The sequence below is a fragment of the Ambystoma mexicanum genome, chromosome 3p, assembly GCF_040938575.1.
Source record: "Ambystoma mexicanum isolate Mex_15411 chromosome 3p, UKY_AmexF1_1, whole genome shotgun sequence".
NCBI classification, from domain to species: Eukaryota; Metazoa; Chordata; class Amphibia; order Caudata; family Ambystomatidae; genus Ambystoma; species Ambystoma mexicanum.
Window position 1 is genome coordinate 553592224 of NC_090925.1, and position 17466 is coordinate 553609689.

The 17466-nt window shown below is 39.9% G+C and overlaps 1 protein-coding gene across 1 annotated transcript in view; it reads left to right on the plus strand.

Annotated features, from left to right (window-relative positions):
* PREX1 (phosphatidylinositol-3,4,5-trisphosphate dependent Rac exchange factor 1) overlaps positions 1–17466 on the plus strand; it is a 1235108-nt gene that overhangs the window by 1199892 nt on the left and 17750 nt on the right. Inside the window, exon 36 of the mRNA XM_069651281.1 lies at positions 15711–15768. Coding sequence (XP_069507382.1) covers positions 15711–15768 — 58 coding nt within the window. The remainder of the gene's footprint in view (positions 1–15710; positions 15769–17466) is intronic.

The window sequence follows — 17466 nt, forward strand, 5'->3', positions numbered from 1 at the left end:
TTTCAACTCCTCCCGTAACTCCCTAATCAAAGATCCTAACATCTCCATGGATTCGTCGGGGTTCATGACAGCTCGGGCGGACTAATTTATTGGCCTTTCATTCTGTCAGGCTGAGAGGTCCTGTATCCGCGGAAGCTGCTGAACCCCCAACAATCCCCCTGAGATGTATTTCCCAGAACTAGTTTTCAATACAGCTCTGTAAACTACACCCCAAAGGGAAAGGGGGAATGGGACAACAAAACAACACCAGGCAGACTGCGTCAAGGCTAATCAGTGCTGAACCTGCAGAGGATAAAGAATAACATATACACTTTCTTAATTCACTTACTTAACCTTATGAATGGGAAGTAATTAATCCTTAACTAATAATTGAGAATCCTACCTGGTTCTTCTCTTGAAATTTCTTAGAGAAGCGGATAAGAAGCTGAAAATCTCTCTTACTTGCGATACTAGAAATTCCCAGCAACTTCTTACATTAGGCAAAACTGGAAGTTTTAGTTCTTTGTTTGTCTTTTTCCAACTTGCACTGGTAGATCAATTAGATTGTCTTTAAAATGTTTTTTCTTGTAATATCAAAACTTTTCAAACTATTTATAATTATCTTGAGTCTTTGAATCCTTGAAGAAAGAGGAAAAAACGTGCTAACTGCACACGCAGGTTATTTCCATTAATCGTTGAACTTCACATAGAAATCTTCCTGGTTGAAGAACACGCGCAAACGGATGAAGACGCGCGATCCAAGTAATCCACACGCGCAAAAATCCACACGCGCAACAATTCACACGCGCAATGGTCCACACGCGCAATAATATTCTCCTGCGAGACACGCGAAATAAGAACACCCGCGCTATTGAGTTCAAAAGCAACGAAGTGATTGGCACGCGCAAAATTACTCGCGATGGAAAAAACACACGCGCACTCCCAAGGCACGCGACGAACAGATTCTCGCGCTTAAAATCACACGCGCTTTGTATTTCACACGCGCTTTGTACACACGCGATAAAAATCACACGCGCTTTATATTTCACACGCGAATTGTATTTCACACGCGCTTTGTATACTCGCGCTAAAAATCACACGCGCATTGTATTTCACACGCGCTTTATACTTCACACGCGCTTTGTATACTCGCGCTAAAAATCACACGCGCATTGTATTTCACACGCGCTTTTAAAATGGCACGAGACCAACCTCTGCTCGCGCTCGGAATACAAACGCTAGAAAGCACGCGCTCACTTGAATACGCACGTTACAGTCAAAATCTCGCGCTAAGGAACACCGCACTGGAAACACAAGCGTACACCGATAGTTCAATTGTTTTAGTTGAAACACTACTTTTAACGAATTTTCAAGGAGACTGTATTTAAGATGAACAGATTTACAGTAGAAATAAAGTCACTTATCTCCTTAGCGAATTCACAAAGATTTCCTGCTTTTCCTATCTTCCAAAACGAATTCCTGCCAGCTGAAGACTTCTCCTGAACCCCCAAGAAAGTAGCCGCTCAACTGCTGAGATCTGAAGGATAAAATCCACCAGGCCTAATACTAAAGCAGGAGCAGCCACTGAACACGTCCTCTCAGATGGGGTTTTGATGATGAAAGGCACAGAGTGACAGTTTAGAATGTTCATTGTTGTTCAGCATTGTCTTCTAGCCAATCAGAGCTGTCACTGTGAGGCTCCATCTTGCCTTGGGTCAGAACCAGGATTCTGAATCATTAAGTTAAGGCCTAACCAACTATAATGGAAAACTTCCCACCCACACAAAGCTAATCTGAAAAGGATAAATAATGAAAAGGAAACTTAAATAAGAGAAGGAAACCTGACAGAAATGTCTTCATAATTTCAGTATCCATTGATAATGTCGCTGTGAAAATGGATGCCAGGTAGGCGACATTTCCATAAAAATGCACCTTCCAGACAATCAAACACTTTCCCCAAATATTCTAGAATTGCAGGTAATAATACATAATTTTACCCCTACTAGAGTATTTGGGGAAAGAATTTTAGGTGCGAGGAAAAAGTCACCTACCTCGTGACTTTTTCACAGCTACATTAATGTCAGGGTCCGGCTTGACTGAATTCCACAGGAGCTGATGCTGGCCCCACAGACCCTCACCAGGAGTTCACCTCTCAACCCTTAAGTATAAGCTGAGCTGAGAACCCCAAAAAAGGGAAAGGGGAATTTGGAGAAAATAACAACGGAGACACTGCAGCCCTGCAACCTTCTGGTAGGCTCTGGTATCTGTAGTAAACAAATACACTTGGTTACTTATATGTTAATATAAACTTCTTTTCTAATATTATTCTAAAACAAACTCTAACTTCTTTACCTCTTAAACCTCAGTAAAAGACTTAGAGGCTAATTATCTGTGTGGAATATCTTGTAAAGTATTATCTTGCTTTGTGCATGTAGTTTCAAGCCATTCAAATCTCTTTAGAATCCTACAGTAATGACCCTTGTAAGCACCTTACAGACTTAGTTATTCTTCTTGCTTATTAAGTTCATTTAACTCTATGAAGTTTGAGTTTTAAATGCTTTTGTAAAATGCAGTCTTTCTCTGAAGTATTGAATTCCTTTTGCATAAAGTTACAATAAAAAGAAACTCATTAACTTTCATGAATGCTGCTTTCCTTCTGCGTGTGAATCGTTTTCTTTTTTACACATAAAAACGTATAGATTCTTTCTTGACAAGCGTGTGCGATAAACACGTGAAATCGCAAGATGTGAAGAATTGTCCTCGCATTTAAAATACACATGTGCATCTTAACAAAACATGCGCGCGTGAAAATACGTGTACACGCTAAAAAACAACTTGCGCTAGTTAAAATGGACTTGCGCTCTATCGCTACCGAACACACGCGGTTATACGAAACGTAAATCACATAAAAATAGTACACGCATTCAAAACAACTCGCGCTTAGTTAAAAATGGACTCGCACTCTATCGCAACCCAACACGCGCTTTATTACGCAACGTCTCTCACGTTAAAATTGTGCATTCGCTAAAATCCACTCACGCATTTCATTTGGACACATGCTCTATCGCTCTGAATACCCGCGCGCTCCCATAAAAACCTTAAGAACGTCACGCGAACTTGCGCACGTGTTAAACAGTCTTGAAATACATTACACGTAGTTAACAAACTTTAAACTTGAGCGCACAGTCTTCAAACTTGTTTCCTTATAGTAACTTAGCTGTAAAATGTATTTTTTCTCAGTAAACTTTAAAATTTGTTAACTCTTTAAGTCTTCTTATGAAAAATGAAAGTTCACTGTGAAAATCTTAAAGCCTTTAAAAAGAACGATCCCACTTGATGTCTTCTTGTTCACTCTGGCTCCGCAAACGATTTTCTTACTACTTTGGTAAATATTCCGAACTCTGAAAGGCCTTATTTAAGGATCTTAACTAATGTACAACCAGCCACTGAATTTCTATGGATGAAAGGCAGTTTAGAATCTTGCCCACCTCACAAGAATCAAACCCATTGTCCTTTCCACCAATCAGGCAAACCAAACATATCATTGTTCCTTTAACCAATCAGATTAAGTTTCTTCCTCTCCATCTTGACTTGGGCAAGCACAATGTTAATTATATGTACAAACTCTTTCTGACTACTACTCAGCCAATTCTATGCACATACTCTTTCTGATTACTAATCCAGCCAGCCCTGACAGTACCCCCCTCTTCAAAGCCCTGTCCCAGGGCCTGGCTTAGCAGGGAACTTTTTGTGAAACTGTCTTATCAATTGATTGCATGTACATCTGTTTGATCCTCCCAAGATCTTTCCTCAGGCCCGTATCCCCTCCAGTCAATAAGGTACTGCAAAGTACCTCTAACAATCCTGGAATCTAAAATTTTCTTAACTTCAAACTCTTCTTCATTTTCCTCTGTGTAAACTGCTGGTGGTGGTTTTCCCAATCTAGTTCATGACACACAAGGTTTCACTAAACTGACATGAAATGTAGGGTGACTTTTGATACTTGGGGGTAATTTCAGTCTGATTGCTACGGGATTTATTATTCTTTCTATTTTAAATGGACCAATAAATCTCCAGACTAAATTTAGTTCTTCCCTTTAGATGTAGGTTTTTTGTGGACAACCAAACTTTTTGACCCACCTGATAATGTGGTGCTTTTTGACATTTTCTATCAGCAAATGTCTTAAACCTTAATTTACTTTTCTCTAAAGTTTCTTTAGCTTTCACTAAACCATCTCTAATACAAGTCAATCACTGTTCAACCTCCGGATTGGAATACTCAGATGGCAACACTTCTTTCAAAAATCGTGGATGGAAGCCATAATTGCTAAAAATATGGAGAATACTTAGTAGAATCCTTGACAGAATTGTTATAGCTAAACTCTGCCAACCAAAGATGATCTACCCAACTCCCTTTTTCCTGCCAAAAAGCTCTAATACATTTTTCTAACTCCTGATTTACTCGTTCTGTCTGGCTGTTGGTCTGTGGATGATAACCTGAAGAAAGCTTTACCTCAATCCCCAACTCTGTACAGAAAGCTCGCCAAAACTTAGAAATGAACTGAGACCCCCAATCTGATACAATTTGTGTTGGTAGACCATGCAATCGCACCACTTCTTGCAAAAAACTCTTTGCCAGATTCCTTGCAGAAGCCTCTCCTTTCATGGGAATGAAATGCCCAGCTTTGGTCAGTAAATCCACAACTACTAATACTGTAGTGTAACCTTGATCTTTAGGAAGATCTACAATATAATCCATAGAGATTGTAAACCAAGGACTAAGGGGTACTGGTAACGGATTAAGTAACCCAGATGGTTTTCCTCGTCCTGACTTCACTCGAGCACAGACTTCACATGTTTTCACATAGTCTTCAATATCTTGTTTCATCTCTTTCCACCAAAACTTCCTTTCTACCAATTCAATTGTCTTATGAATTCCAGGGTGACCCACCAACTCTGATTCATGACATTCTTGCATAATTTCCTTTTGCAGTTCTTTACTTGGAAGGTAAATTTTAGAATGGACACATGGAAATCCATCAATTAAATGCCTTCCAGAATCCTCCGCTAGCCAAGATTGAATCACCTCTTCTGGTAATTCATTTTGAATTTTCTCAAGAAGCAGATTCTCTTCCTTTGTAGTACTTAGAATAAATATATCTTCTGCAATCACTGGCTCTGGTAATAATTGATTTTCTACCTCTTCCGAAGAACCTTGTCGCGATAAAGCGTCTGCTTTACCGTTTAACCGCCCAGGCTTGAATGTTATCACAAAATCGTATTCTGAAAAGAAGAGTGACCACCTAAGTTGTCGAGGTGATAATGTTCGAGCTGATTTCAAAAACAGAAGATTTCTATGATCATTTAAAACGGTTACTGTGAATCTTGCTCCTAACAGATAATGCCTCCATTCCTGAAATGCCTTCTTGATTGCCAGGAGTTCTCTATCAGTAATCGTGTAGGTCACTTCTGCTGGAAGCAATTTCTTGGATAGATAGGCCACAGGATGCAACTGCCCAGTTTCAGGATGCCTTTGAGAAAGCACAGCTCCAACTGCAACATTAAAAGCATCTGCCTCAACAAAAAATGGTTGAGCAGGATCTGGGTGTAGTAAGATTGGTCCAGATGTAAAACAGTTCTTCAATTTTTTAAAAGCTTGATCCGCTTCATCCTTCCACTCAAATTTCATTCCTTTCTTCAATAATTTGGTGATAGGAGAAACAGTTTTATTTATTCATTTATTTATTTATTCGCATTTGTTGAGCGCACAGGCAGCCCGGAGGGCATCGTGGCGCTTGTTACAGATATGAAAATGACATGTTGTACATACAGTGAAGTCATTACTTAGTTGCAAGAGAAGAGTAGTAGCTACAGGAGAGGAGGAGAAAACAGTAAACAACACAAAGGAAGAGGAATTAGTTAAACAAGGTGGTTTTCAATTTTTTCGGAAGGCAGTGAGAGAGGTTTCTGCTCTGAGCGTGCTAGGTAGTGCGTTCCATAGCTTAGGGGCAATGTAGGGGAAACTTATTCCACCTGCTCTAGCTCGTTTGATGCGTGGGACCCTAAGTTGGTTGGTGTGGCATTGCCTAGTTGGTCTGGTGGAGTGAGATCTGGCTAGCGTATCAGACAGGTATGAGGGTGCAGACAGGTTGATACATTTGTGTGCGGTGGGAAGTATTTTGAATGTAATGCGCTCTTTGACAGGTAGCCAGTGTGCTGCCTTTCTGGCCTGCACGATGTGGTCCCTTTTTGGTATATTGAGAGCTGCTTTTAGTGCATTATTCTGTGTTGTTTGGAGTTTATTGAGATTGGAGTTGGAGGTGGCAGCCAATAGCGCATTACAGTAATCTAGTTTGGCTCCAATGGTGGCTCTGGCAATAGAAAGGCAGTTATCTTTGGTTAGGAAAGGTTTGATGGCGTTAATGAGCTTAGTGCTCAGGGCGGAGGCAGAAACAATGGAGTTGACTTGCTTGTCCATGGAGAGTGAGGCGTCAATGTGGACTCCTAGTGTTTTAACAGATGGTAGAACTGGGATGACACAATTGTCTATGCAGAAGTTGGTGTAGAGTGGGTCGAGGTTCGTGAGAGTGGATTTTTGACCAAGGATGAGAATTTCGGTCTTATCTCCGTTAAGACATAGGCCGTTCGTGGCCATTCATGCTTGGATGGTGGCGTATATATTCTGGAGGGTAGCTGCGTCTTGATGGTAGAGTAATGTGAGCGGGAGGAGCACTTGGGTATCGTCAGAGTAGTTGGTGTATGTGATCCAAGTGCGTCCAGTTTATCGAAGAGAGGTTTGGTAAAAAGATTATAGAGGGTAGGAGCCGTACATGAGCCCTGAGGGACTCCATACATGATGGTGGTAGGCTCTGTGTTAGCTATATTAGAAAACACTTTCATTACTCTTCCTTCGAGGAAGGAGGTGATCCAGTTTGTGGCTTGTTCGGAAAAATGTGCGGCCTGAGTGAGATGGTTCGTGAGGATGGCATGATCGACTAAATCAAATGCCGCCGAGAGGTCTAGGAGCAGCAGAAGGGCCTGCTTGCCTTTATCTAGAATTAGGGTAATTTGGTTCTTCAGATCTAGTAAAGCGGTTTCAGTGCCATGTCCTTTGCGGAATCCGGACTGCCTTTTACCTAAGATAGAGCTGTTTTCCAGGTAGGACTGTATCTGCATGTGTGCAGCTTTATCTAAGATTTTTAGAAGAAAAGGAACCGTTGTAATGGGCCGGTAGTTGTTAGGTTGGGCAGGGTCCAGGGTTGGTTTCTTTAAGAGTGGGCGCACCCACGCCTCTTTAAGGCTGTCAGGGACTTTGCCGTCTTGAATGAGGCGTTAATGAATGCTGTGATGATCGGTGTGAGGGGTGCCGCACACTCTTTAATGATGTTGGGGGGGGCATATATCGCCTTTGCATTGAGATGGTTTCAGCTGTTTGAGGATGTGGAGAGCATCTGATTCGGTGATTGGAGAGAAATTAAATTTGGAGGTGTGCTCGTCTTTAGAGGTATTGACGGAGAGGGTCTGTTGGGGGTGCAGAGCCTTGAAGTGTTCTGCTATTTTGTTTTGAAGAAGGTCTATTTTATTTAACATCGCTGTTTGGATGCTATTGCACCAGGCTTCATCCTTAACAATCTCATCTGTACAGATTGGGGGGACGGTGAGCTCTTTAAAGATGGTAAAAAGCTCTTTTGAGTGGGAGTTGGCTTCCATGATGCGTTTATTGTAGGTTTCTGACTTTGCTTTAAGTATGGCACTTTTGTATTTTTTAGAAATACAAAGATAGTCTACTTTGGTGGCATCACAGGGATTGGCCTGCCATATTTTGAAGGCTTGCCGCTTGCATTGGCGTAGATTTAATAAGTCCTCCGTGAACCATGAGTTGGAGTGAAGCGATTTTTTTCTTTTTTGTTTTCAAGAGGAGCTGTGGCGTTGATGGCATGGGTGAGGGTGTCTTTGAAGATCTCTGCTAGAATGTTGGGGTCAGAGGAGAAAGGAGGTGCTAGGCAGGGGTTGTTGAGAAAGAGACGTATATTGTCTGCTGTAAGTTTTTTGGCACTTCTGGCTAGCTTGGCCGGTGCGGGTATTAGTGGTTTGGAGTATAAGGATATGGGGATGCAGAATTGAAGGCAGTTGTGATCAGACCATGGAAGGGCTGTATTAGAGTTGAGGGTGGAGCCACAATTGTGATCTGCCACCCAATCTAAGATACGGCCTTTATTATGGGTCGGGGCACTAACTATCTGTGTGAATCCTAGATCTGTGAGGTTTCTGGCGAGAGTGGTAGCTGCTTTGTCAAGTTTGCCATTGTATTAAAGGTTTAGGTCTCCTAGAAGCAGTGTTTTGGAAGTTAGTTTGATGTTTTTTCCAAGGAGATGGTTGACTATGCCTGTGAAGTTATTGACAGGGCCTGGAGGTCTATATATGACATGAATGTTTACTGTGTCTTTAGGGGAGAGGGTAAGTTTGGCTGAGAGGATGTCAGTGGTGTCTTCCCCGGTGGTGGGAGTCTGTCTTAAGGCTAGGGTGTCTTTAAAAATTAGTGCGACCCCACCTCCCGTTTTAGCTAATCTGTCCTGTCCTAAGACTGAGTAACCTGACGGTACAGCTAGGCTGATAGTAGGGCTAGAGGCAGAATGCAACCATGTTTCTTTAATGAACCTCCTGTAAAAATTTGCAAAACCCAGGAAGCTTTGAATATCTTTAACACAGGTTGGAATTGGCCACTGTTCAACTGCTTTAATTTTCTTCATATCCATTTCCAAACCTTTGGGAGGAATAAGAAAACCTAAAAATTCCACTTCCATGGTATGAAATTGGCTCTTTTCTAACTTGGCAAATAATGTATTCTCCCTTAGTCGCTGTAACACTTTCTTGAAATGTTCTTCATGTTTTAGTAGATCTTTAGAGTAAATGAGAATGTCATTATTGTATACTACTACAAAGATGTCAATAAAATCTCTCAATACCTCATTTATAAAAAAAAATTGAAAGGCCGCGGGAGCGTTACACAATCCGAATGGCATTACTTGATATTCAAAAAGACCAAATTTTGTTCTAAATGCCGTTTTCCATTCATCACCTTGACATACCCGCACCAAATGGTATGCACCACGAAGATCTAATTTGGTAAATACTGAAGCTCCTTGAATCTGGTCTAACATTACTGAGATTAAGGGCAGAGGATATCTGTTTTTAATTGTTATCTTATTCAATGCCCTATAATCTATACATGTCTGTAAAGTACCTTCCTTTTTAGGAACAAAAAATAGTGGAGAAGCTGCTGGCGATTGGGAGTGCCTGATGAACCCCTTAGTCAGATTTTCTTGGATGTAATCTTTCAAATGCCGATTCTCTTTCTCTGTCAGGGCATAGATGCGACTGCAAGGAATGTGGACCCCTGGTTTTAAATCAATTTTACAATCATACTCTCTATGATGAGGTAATTCATTAGCTTCCTTTTCACTAAACACATCATTGAAATCTTGATAACACTTTGGTAATTCTCCAATTACAGCCCCTATAGAATGTACTATGGTTCCCAATTTCACCAAACCTTCCACTACTTCTGAACAATTACTACTAGAAACAGTTTCTGAACTTCTTCCTTACAGCAATTTGTAACACAAAAAGAAGAATCCAATTTCACCACTCTTCTTCCCCAATCAATTTGAGGGTCATGATACGTCAACCAAGGCATTCCCAAAATTATTTTCAACTGCGGAGTGTCAATTAATTTAAACCCAATTTCCTCCCAGTATCCTCCAATTTCCATCCCCAATGGGATGGTTTCATGTGTAATTAAACCTGATGTCAGTTGAGACCCATCCACCACTCTCACATGCTCTGGTATATTTTTTTTACAATGTAAGGCACATTCATATCTTTAACCACATTCCAATCCATGAAGTTACCAGTGGCTCCAGAATCTATTACTACTGGACCACTTCCCTTTAATTCCTCTTTTATATACAAGGATATATTCAATGTAATATGTGGTACTGCAGCTTGGATTGTATTAGCCACGTGTTGATTTCTGGAGCTGTTAGTAGATGAAGAGTTTTTTGGACACCAAGAGCAATTTCCAACAAAATTTCCTGATTTACCACAATATAAACATAAATTATTCTGTCTTCGCCTATCCTTCTCATCCTTAGTTAAAGGACCTCTCACTTTATTTACTCTCTCTGCATTCCCAGTTCTCAATTCTTTATTTACAAATTCTAATCTTCCTTTATCAACTCTAGGGAAAACTCTGGGTTGCTCAACTCCTCCTCTTCTACGCTCAGCCTTGCGTTCCCCTAATCTATAATCAATTTGTATGACTAGATTAATTAAATCTTCACATGAAGTGGGTCTATTAACAATTGTAGATAAAGTATCTTTTAACTCCTCCCTCAAGCCTCTATAGAACAAAGATGATTGCTTCTCTTCTGGCCAATTGCTCTCTAATACTAAAGATCTAAACTGTGTGATGTAAGACACTAAATCTTTGGTTCCCTGTTTTAATTCTAATAATTCTCCATCAACTTCTTGAGATAATTGTCGTCTGTCAAACATCTTTTTAAATTCTAACTTGAAGGCTAACAAGTTCTTTAGTATAGGATTCTCTTGACCAACTAATAATACTGACCAAGTTGCCACCTCACCAGTAAGGTAAGACAGCATAAAAGCTATTTTAGAAGCATCTGTATTAAAAGATTCAGGTCTACAAAGGAAATGAAGTTCACACTGTGTAAGGACAATTTGGCATTTCTTGGCATCTCCCCCAAAACGTTCTGGAGGTGCTAAAGGGACTGGACCTATAGGTATATTCAAACTTCCCCTACTTCTCCCCTGAGAACTCGTTCCTTCACCCAAATCCTCTCTAATTAACACTGGTAATTCTCTACTAGGATTCTCTGAATCTCTTGACTCCAAAGAAATGTCCTCATCCCTACGGATAACCTTAGAATTTAACTCTTTAAACTTTACTTGTAATTCCTGGTTTTCTTTTCGCACAGCCCTCATTTCCTCCTTTAACTCTGAAAACATGTCCCTAATGGAACTTGCTAATGCTTCTGTGGGATCCATATCAGCTCAGGTGGAAAAAAGTATTGTGGGCCTTTCATCCTGTCAGGGTCCGGCTTGACTGAATTCCACAGGAGCTGATGCTGGCCCCACAGACCCTCACCAGGAGTTCACCTCTCAACCCTTAAGTATAAGCTGAGCTGAGAACCCCAAGAAAGGGAAAGGGGAATTTGGAGAAAATAACACCAGAGACACTGCAGCCCTGCAACCTTCTGGTAGGCTCTGGTATCTGTAGTAAACAAATAAACTTGATTACTTATATGTTAATATAAACTTCTTTTCTAATATTATTCTAAAACAAACTCTTCTTTACCTCTTAAACCTCAGTAAAAGACTTAGAGGCTAATTATCTGTGTGGAATATCTTGTAAATTATCTTGCTTTGTGTATATAGTTTCAAGCCATTCAAGTCTCTTTAGAATCCTAAAGTAATGACCCTTGCAAGCACCTTACAGACTTAGATATTCTTCTTGCTTTTTAAGTTCATTTAACTCTATGAAGTTTGAGTTTTAAATGCTTTTGTAAAATGCAGTCTTTCTCTGAAGTATTGAATTCCATTTGCATAAAGTTACATTAAAAAGAAACTTATTAACTTTCTTGAATGCTGCTTTCCTTCTGCGTGTGAATCGTTTTCTTTTTTACACATAAAAACGTATATATTCTTTCTTGACAAGTGTGTGCGATAAACACGTGAAATCACAAGACTTGAAGAATTGTCCTCGCGTTTAAAATACACACGCGCATCTTCACAAAACACGCGCGCGTGAAAATACGTGTACGCGCTAAAAAACAACTTGCGCTAGTTAAAATGGACTCTGGCTTTATCGCTACTGAACACACGCGGTTATACGAAACGTAAATCACGTAAAAATAGTACACGCATTCAAAACAACTCGCGCTTAGTTAAAAATGGACTTGCGCTCTATCGCAACCCAACACGCGCTTAATTACACAACATCTCTCACATTAAAATTGTGCACGCGCTAAAATCCACTTGCGCATTTCATTTGGACACGTGCTCTATCGCTCTGAATACCCGCATGCTCCCATAAAAATGTTAACGACGTCACGCGAACTCGCGCATACGTTAAACAGTCTTGAAATACATTACACGTAGTTAACAAACTTTAAACTTGAGCGCGCAGTCTTCAAACTTGTTTCCTTATAGTAACGTAACTGTAAAATGTCTTTTTTCTCAGTAAACTTTAAAACTTGTTAACTCTTTACGTTCACTGTGAAAATCTTAAAGCCTTTAAAAAGAACGATCCCACCTGATGTCTTCTTGTTCACTCTGGCTCAGCAAACGATTTTCTTACTTCTTTGGTAAATCTTCTGAACTCTGAAAGGCCTTATTTAAGGAGCTTAACTAATGTACAACCAGAAACTGAATTTCTATGGATGAAAGGCAGTTTAGAATCTTGCTCACCTCAAGACTCAAACCCATTGTCCTTTCCACCAATCAGGCAAACCAAACATATCATTGTTCCTTTAACCAATCAGATTAAGTTTCTTTCTCTCCATCTTGACTTGGGCAAGCACAATGTTAATTCTATGCATAAACTCTTTCTGACTACTACTCAGCCAATTCTATGCACATACTCTTTCTGATTACTAATCCAGCCAGCCCTGACAATTAACACATGAAACAAGAAATTCACTTTGCTTTGCACTGGCAAAATGTTTCAATAGTGTGGGTAAAATGTGCATCTTCCAATGGCCATGCAAGTGTCTCAGCGTTTAGCTTTGTCGCTAGTTATGCATTGTATATTCAATTGTGAGCATAACTCCATAGCCCTGTTCACTTGTGCGGGTGCAGTTTGCACAATGCATTTGACCACCATTTGGGAAGATGATGCGCATTAACACAAAAGCTTTAAATCCAACCTTGCTTTTTGATGGCAAATTGTTCTAAAACCTTTTCGGGTTGGGGAGGTATCAACAAACAGCTATAATTATATGATATTCGCCTGAGAAGTGGTTTATATTTCTTTTATCAATTATTATTCACTTTAACAGTCATATGGCAAATTGCTTATTGCCCTTAAAAACCATACTTCTCCTCCACCCCCCAACACCCTACCTGTAATCGTGTGGAGTATGCCATGCGTACAGCTGTCCAGTGATTCCCAACTTTGTTTGCTCTTTACAAATCCATACATACAGACCTATAGTATTTGGATTTGTTTCGATTGAGAACAGTAGAATTTGACTTGCGCGCAAGTGAAAGGGAAAGATAGTGAAAATATATGCGATAAGAGAGCAAGCATTACAGAAGGGTTTGCCGTTAATAACATGGTTTCACATCTCCCTTTTTGGTTGCTTATAATATAGCCATCCAGAGGTTTTGGAATTCAACCCCCATCAGCATAGTCAGTGGTGAAGGTTCATGGCACCTGTTGTCGAAAACATCTGGAGTACCACATAATGAGTAACATGGCACCGCTGGCGACAAACCACCTATATCTATTACATCGACATGGTCATATGATAAAATAAGATTACAATTTGGTCTTCAGTAGATTGTTTGTTTTCCTTGATCCTGTGCAGCATTTAGACTCAAATTCCTTACAGAATATATAACGAAGCTCTAACATGTGTAGGAGAAAGGTTCAATGGAGAATTTGGAACCAAAAACAGTCACCTTAAAGCAGCTGTGTGTTTTCAGCATGTTATGAGTAACTGTAAACACACTTGTAACCTTGATCAACCAATGAGAAGATTGCATTTTTATTTGAGCTATTATGTATAAAATAGTTTGTGAGAATAATTACATCTTTAAGTTGTATCCTAAATTAGATTTTATATTGACACAGTTGCAAAAGTTGTCTTTATCTGCTTAAACAGCTACTGGTCATTTTAAGCATTCACATTGCTCTGTTGTCTGTCATGGCCTGGAGGAGAGATACGTGCTTACATTTGTTTCTGTCCTTGTCTTTCTACGAATGAGAGATTCTTGTAAACACATTTTAAGCACCAGGATTAAAACCTGAAAAATAAGAAATGCTGTGAAATCAATTCTGAAGTGCAGATTTCCAATTTCTAAAGGCACACCTGACTTTTATGGATGTCCTCACAGGTTCTCACAGGTTGATGCACTGCCACAGAGTGCACAATTACTCTCTGTGTACTACCTCTGTTTAATCATGCACATCACAATGCTCGTACTGTGATGTACCTAGATTGTAGCTTCTACTTGGAGACAAAATACTTTCATGTTGACACCAAAAGTGACCAAACTATGTCCAATTGTGAAATTTACAGAGACTTGCTCCAAGAATGCGGGTAATGTGTGTGTTGTGGTAATGTTACAAATTACATCTGTAGGGATGTATATCACACACGTGGTGGTTGATGGGATTTTGGGTGCCCCGCGTGTTTGAATCTCGGTAATGGTGTACCCCGGTGCAGTTATAGTCTAACGAAGACCTGAATACGTGTAACGGGCAGCCCGTCTCGATTGAAGGTTTCGCACAGAAACCGGTTATGGAGGTCTAATTGAGACTTCGAGCTACTCATGAGCTTCTTTGAATTGAACACACAGTTGACAGAGGAATTTTGAAGCTATTGGTGTATGTACTGAAGGCATCAGCAACACAATTACTAAATAAAAGGAGCAATTGTTGCTTCGTTTTTGGAAAACCTAAATGTGGCCCTGGAATGCATGGTGATTATCAAGAAAATAGTTGTCTTCTCCCCTGAAGAAAGTTCATGCAATGACAGCCTGGAAGAACTGAAACATGTCGGGATTTTTTATGTCATTTGAGTGATATACTCAATGAGTTTATTAATTGTACTGTGTTATTTGGTTGTTTAATTGTTGTCCAATTGTAGTGTAGTCATTTTTTGTCTATTAGTTTTTCATCATGTGTGCAAAGTTTGGGTCCAAAAAAATTTTTAGGACTCTTTTTTCTTAATCATTATTAAATATCGTTTTATAAAAAAAACTTTGGGAAACATTGTCGTAATACTTAGTCTGTTCTTTTAAGACTATTAGTATAGTGAGGCCTGTTATCATAGACCCAGTCTAGTATATATCAGTGAATTTGGCATTCGTGTATTTGGGTTGGTATACCCTTTCACCCTTCTATACAAATATGTTAGGTCACCCTCTGACCGTGTGGGAGAGGTTTTTTTTGTTAGAGGTTGTTAGCCTTTAATAAAGCTACAAATTACATCTGCATCATGTTATTTTCACAAGGCCATGTAAAGTGATCAAATTGAAGTTACTGTAATTAAAGACCAATTTTCAAAAGATGCAAACTTAACATACCTGTGAAATTATAATGTTAGTACTGAGTATAGGCATCATCACCCTAAATTCATTGTTCCGGGAAGCTGCTGAACAGTTACACGCAAAATTCCCCTGAAGATGATGTCTCCAGAATGTTTTCTTTTATCAGTAAAATTTGATGTGTTGTAGATTTGTTTCCCCCAATTTCATAAAAAAACAACCTGACCCAATTGAGAAATACCATTCTTTTAGGATTGTGCTGGTGTATGAGCTTCAAGCTATCACTGAAAGGAATTGTGAGAGGGTTGGTCACTAGCTTTAAATGTAGGGAAGAACAGGAAGGTCCACTGTAGCAAACCACAATACAAACTGTTTACTGGAAAGTCTTTGGGGAAAGATTTTACAAACTCACATGTGTCTCTGCTCCTTTCTAGGACATTTTACCTTGAGAAGTCAACAGATTCCAATACTACAGCAGTGAAAATAGATCAGGTATGTCGTAATTTCTTCTGCCATGGTGTATTTTAGTATGTATGACTAGTGTAAGAAATATTCCCTGCCACTTTTCTGTTAACACAGCGATATTGGATTGTGGGTTGCTTGGCTAGACTTAATACTGCCTTATGCGCACACCAGATTTTAACACTGCATACCGTAAATTGAACAGAACACACAATAACAGACCATCACGCAGGCTCACAAACTATACTTTCATATAAAATAAACGTAGATCTGTTAGAAAGGTAATCATATTTTTATTTGCATTGGTTATAGGTAATAAAACAAAACATGTTTGCATGCAAACTGTAACGCATACAAAAATCAACCAGCAAAACATAAATTCAACTGTGCTTGTTGAGAAGAGAGAAGAGAAAAAAGAATGTACAATTTTACACTGTTTTCTTTGCGTTGGATTGGGAATTAAATAAGGGCACACCCTGGTAAGCACTTTAGAAACAGCCTCAACTCTCATTTACCCATTGCCGCTTAACTAAGGTTGGTTTAGACTGAACTTAGAGATACTGGGCTCTCTTGCATAGCAGAATTGTTCCCACAATTAATTTTTATTTTGGCAACTTCCTTGATCCCTGGGTACCATGGAGATAAAGGGAGCTATAGCTTCTGAGTCAGTTTGACCTGGCTAAAATCACCCCATGCAAGAAATCCCAGTTTCTTTGGACCTTATTAATACCCACTTGATACAGGTGTACAACCAGACTTCCTTGTCTGCTTTCAGTTTCAGTACCACAGCCCCCACAGTTCAGCCCAGGCACTCTCCTGAACACTGCCCTTGAATTCTGTCATGCAGCCAGCGAAATATCACCTTGGTCGTACAAGGCACAAGCAAGAATTGGAAAGATGCCTTTATGCTTGAACAGCACAGCCACAAATAGCCCGGATTTCTCACTTTAATTATTTTTTGACAAAATTCAGAAAACACAGCCTCAGGCCTGTTGCAATCAGAGCTTGTGATATCTCAGCTCTGTTTCAAAGCTGCATCAAACATCCCTGCCAAAAACCACATGATTCCATGCAGAAAGACCATGCAAAAAAAACTGCCTTCCAGTTCACAGTCCATTATAAGCCTTTCTGAGAATCCAGTACATATAGATTCTGCACATTTCTATCCACCTCTCTGGTGATGTAACTTTCTTCACTCCAGCCCCTTGTGTCACTCCCAACTTTAACACTTGACAGAGCCTTTTGGGAAAAATCCTACTCTTCCTCAGTTCACCCATCCCGTATAATTTTCTGGCCCAGCTTTCTGGTTTTTGGGAAGCTGCACCCTGCCAACCGTTCATTCATGAGCCCAGAAGAAAATGCAACATTCCATCCTCTCTTCCCGCACCTCTCAAAGAACGACCACCTTGTTAGGCTGCATGTCTTGCCTTGAAAAACAGGCTGTTCACCCTTTAATTTCTGCTTTTATTTTCTGAATTTGCAAGCAAAGCTGTTTTAAACAAGCAAATCCATTATGGCCATGCACATGTTATGATGTTAATATGTTAATGCCCTGAAGCCCCCAAATCTAACTGCCCTTGGTTTTAACCTCCATACTACACATTAGTACTAACCTATCAAATCACACACGGCACATGCTGCAACGTTGGCATCATTTGAAACTGGTGGCAAACCATTTCTGTTCTGTTGAAATTAGTGGCACACTAATTCCCTTCACTAATCAGAACC